General features: G+C 33.3%; 1 protein-coding gene across 1 annotated transcript in view; it reads left to right on the top strand.

Annotated features, from left to right (window-relative positions):
- Nucleotides 1–3,319, top strand: part of LOC125040789 (spindle assembly abnormal protein 6 homolog) — an 11,482-nt gene extending 8,163 nt beyond the window's left edge. The window contains exons 11-14 of the mRNA XM_047635517.1: nucleotides 446–681; nucleotides 1,017–1,126; nucleotides 1,832–1,972; nucleotides 2,875–3,319. Of these exons, the coding sequence (XP_047491473.1) occupies nucleotides 446–681; nucleotides 1,017–1,126; nucleotides 1,832–1,972; nucleotides 2,875–3,034 (647 nt within the window). The 3' untranslated portion in view covers nucleotides 3,035–3,319. The remainder of the gene's footprint in view (nucleotides 1–445; nucleotides 682–1,016; nucleotides 1,127–1,831; nucleotides 1,973–2,874) is intronic.
- Nucleotides 3,320–4,632: the final 1,313 nt, after the last annotated feature.

The raw sequence follows: 4,632 nt of genomic DNA on the forward strand, positions 1-4,632 counted from the left end.
TGGTGAGCACATTAAGAGGTTTCTGTGAAAGAATAGGGTATTCCTTCTTCAATTTGGCACAAAAGGTAGTCAAATATTCATTCTGATAAGTAATAATAATTCATGTCCAGGTTTTATCCTATCTTAATTCAAGAAATTTGAGCTCTGCTGCTGTCACTGTCCTTAATTACCTCTTCATCAGATTTACTATTATTATTTACTTATTATTATTATCTGTTTAGTTAGTTATTCACTCATTCATTTTTATTATTGTTCATTAATATACTTCAAAGAGCAATTACTTTTAGAGAGTGCCACATTACTCCCTAGATATGGTTTCAATACGCCTGTGGAGATAATTACTTTTAGATTGAGAACCACTGCACTAGTGGGTCATTTGCTAAGTAGTAAACATTTTCTCAGAGAAAGCAGAGAAAAAAAAAAATATATATATATATGCTTTCAGTGATTTCTTGGCTGAACAAGCAGCTCAACGAAACCGAAATAGCTGGGGCTGTCATCAAGCGGGCTCCCCTCACCGAAGCCTATCTTACGTCCCAGAGCCATGGGGTGCAGGGTACTCGTTTCCCCCCCTCAGGCTTGCCCACAGAACTTGCACACTCCACACCTCTCTCAAACACGTTGCACTCCTTGCCCACCATTGGCAGCAGCAGCAGGTCGGGAGGAGGTCACTCTACGATGGTTAGTACTTGTTTTGTTATGTTGTTATTATTGTTATTATGTTATTAAAAGGGAGTGTACAGTAAAACTTTATTATCCCAAGTGCTCTTAACAGTAAGAATAAAGAGTAGTAGTTCAAGAGTAAAACTAGTACTTTGTAAAGGAACTGATTTCCTTCACAGCACACTTACACTTACACTTTTTTTGGGGGGCAGGGGGGCTCCCCCCAAAAAAAAGTAAAAATATAAAGTCAACAGGGCCTTGTCAAGTAAAGCTAAGGAAATGAATATGATGCATGTATGAGATATCCTTGATATTCGTCAGTAGAAAAAATCGACCTTTGATCTGTATTACAGAATTCCCTTCGCACTTTTGGCCACATTCCACCTATACCAGAAGAGATCAGCCCTCGTACTTCTCATGTGTCGCCCACGGAAAAGGATATTTCACCTATTGATAAAGAAAAGTGAGTGTGTCCTACTGTTATGTTAATGGAAGTGTTGGTTATGTTAAATTAATTACATTATTTTTTATATGTTTAGATGATAGACTTGATTAGAGACTTTGGTTATGTTGTAGTTCAATGTGTAAGTGTTTGTTTTCCTTAATATATAAATGGCTGAGTATGGAGGGATTTAGATCGTCAGAAGTATTTGGTGTTGATGGCTGTTACTTTTACTGTTAGAATTTTATATAAATGATGGAGATCCTGTTCTGCTGCCTGTCCTCTTTATACATGTAAATATTCTCCTAAATGATCAGAAGTTTGAAAGATGTAGTGATTCTTCTGAATGGTTCATTTATTGATGGAATTATGCAAGCTTTAGATTCATAATGCTTTAAATCCATCAAGGCAATCATATTTGTTCTCAGTTAAGGTGTATGGAATTTGTAATAATTAATTTCTGTATTACAAAGTTTAAATGTAAAATATTATAAAATAAGATATACTGCATGCTTCGGTATATTTTTAGCTGTTTTTTTCTCTCAAATAGTTAAGTTGTAAGTCATTCTCAGCTGAATTACTCTTTTAGGCACTGTATATAGAATCTTGGTTGTCAAGTGTCAAGTATTTGAATATTTTAGATATCTCAGGTAAATTTCTCACTAAGTTTGCCCTTTTACCTGTGGTTTATGAAGTGCTCAACCTCTAATATTCATGAATTTTCAGTGTGCAAGGTTTGGATCCAAAATTCTATGAACCAACTGGTGTATCTGCAGTACAAGTTCATGGTTTACTAAGAGCAAATTACCAAAGATCGTCACACAGAGATCCTGGTAGTCAGCCAAGAGACTTTGTAGCTGACGGCAAGTAAGTTATGGCTTTCTTTTCTTATTATTTGCTCTTTTTAGTTTTTATTTTCCTCAGTAGATAATTGGAATTAGATGGCTAATGTTGATTATTGATTTGCTCTAATATTTCTAATTTCTTCACACTGTAAGTGCATTTATATATCTTGTCAAGAGTAGGACTACATGTTGGTCTCTTGTTTTTTTGTGGTTGAATAGTAATGAGTTCTTAAAACTTCCTTTTTCTTGTTCTTACTGGAGACATTCAGGAAATAGAAATAACACCTTGCCCAGTATCAAGTAGAATCTAGATGTAGTTGTTTTCCTATCATGCCTAATATACATAGGGGGTTAAAAGGATGATGTAAACCTTTGTAATCAATCTAAAACTATGATTTTCACATTTATACCTTGGAGGAATCCCTGAAACATTTTTTTTGTATCTCAGGGAACCTACGGAATCTGTGTGTATTGGTATTAATAGGGATGAGGGCATGTGTGTGGGAGTAAGCATAGGCATGGACACAGGTGCAGGTACAGGTGTGGGCATGGAAATGGTTATGGTCGTGGGTATGCACTTGGGTGTATGCATGCATGTGTATGCGTGTGGTTATTAAAGTCTATCATAACTTTACAAGAGAGTTCACATTGCTTAGTACATGCTCCTTCATTGATTGAGCTTAAAGGTTGATGAAAAAATATTAGTGTAAGCTTGTATTGACTAGTGAAGCAAGTACAGTGGAGCAAGGCACTATGATTTAGTCTGAAGGATCAATTCAGAAAGTGCTTCTCAAGGACCTAAAGTGAATAAAACAAGCTAATTCAAGCTCTACAGTCAACAGTGGACCCAAAATAACGCTAATATCAAGCTTAATCTAATCTCTAGAGAACTTCTTTTAAATTATCTTTTAAATTCCTCCACAGCAATAGACAAGGAGAAAGAAGAGAAGGCAGAGGAGGAGGGAGGGGAGGAGTCACTCGAGGAGGAAGAGGACGAGGAATAGGGGAGAGAAAGCTGACCGATGCCACTAGGAAATTCGGAACGTCGACTTCACGGGGATCTAATTACTTCCCGAGATCTTGACTCTAGTGGAATTTGAATCTGCGTCTTCCTTGTCTGTTAGGTCATAATTTATTTATCAATAGTTCACTTTTTTATAACTTTTACCTCTATTTTATTTCTTTTTAAGTCTTGCTTTATTTTCTCTTTCCTTCATAATAACTAGTATTCCAGAATTTTATTGTGTATCTCAAATTGATCTAGATAAATTATATGCAATGGATTGAAGCTTCACCAAAAAATGTATTTTATGTCTATATGATCTCAGTATCTTTATAGCCTACAGAAATGTGTAAATATATTTTTCAAATGGGAAAAGTGTTTTATTTTATATATCTGAAAAAATCCTAAATATAAATGGCATTATGTAACAAGAATGTTGTTATTAAATGTGATTTTTTATGATTTAATAAGTAAATGACTTATTAATCTTTATACCAGTAATTTCTGTATGCTCTTTGATGTCAAGACAACCGGAAAGAAGTAAAAAAAAAAAGGAAATTTTTTAGTAAATGTAAATGATTAAAAAGAAAAAGCTTTCTAAGATGTTAGGTTAAAAAGCACTGGTGATATTAATTTCATATATGAATGGATGAATAAAGTTCAGTAAAGGAATGTGAGTTTCATGTATGAAGTGGCCAATTTTCATTAGATTTTTATGAATAAAGCACTCACACACACATACATACCCCACATAAACATCCACTTGCACAAGAACAGGCAGTCACCATTTACCCAAATCCACATGCATACCTACCCATATACCCATACACATGCCTCATGCACATGCACATGTACATTTGCACTCGCATGCACACGAATGCCAACACGAACATGGACAAGACACAAACATGAACACGAACACGAACACAATTAAGTAATATGTAGTCATATTTTAAAATCACTTGAGAAGTGACCCAAATTTAAAAGATAATCAGTATTAAATCTGAAAAAAAATAGATAATAGAAAATGAAAAATATCTGAATCTGAAAAATATTTCGTAATTTTGGATTTTCACAAAAGGGAAATCTGAAAAGTTATTAATAACTGAATATTAATATTAGAGTAACTAGTGTAGAAAAGTAACATTCATATACATCATTTTAAAATACAAGAACTCTAAAGATAAACAGATAAAGGTTATCTAAACTGCAAGACATGCAAAATCCGTAATTTCAGACACTAACAGTCACCAAAAGATATAGTGAATAATATTGAAGGAAGTGAAGGAAAAACAATATTTTTATTGTGAGGGGAAAACCTCATCGAAGAAAGCAAATTCTACTCATTATCACATTAATTTTATTTTGAATTTCGACTTTAGTCCAAAATGAAAATTGGACAAAAAAACAACAACAAGGACAATATTATTAGAATCAACAACAAATCAAAATTAATATGAATGCCATTAGGCCAATTTAATTTAGATTTTACTTCATTATTATGAATTGGAAAAAAAAAAAAAAAATCAAACTAGCAAGTACATACATAAAGTTTCAATTTCTTGATTCCAACCATCATTATTGTACAACTTTATAACACTTATTTTCAAACAACATGTTAAACATATAACATTTAAAAGATTCTTTTTTAACGGTAATTTCGAATATCAGTGATTCTT

The sequence above is a fragment of the Penaeus chinensis genome, chromosome 29 (genome assembly GCF_019202785.1).
Source record: "Penaeus chinensis breed Huanghai No. 1 chromosome 29, ASM1920278v2, whole genome shotgun sequence".
Taxonomy (NCBI): domain Eukaryota; kingdom Metazoa; phylum Arthropoda; class Malacostraca; order Decapoda; family Penaeidae; genus Penaeus; species Penaeus chinensis.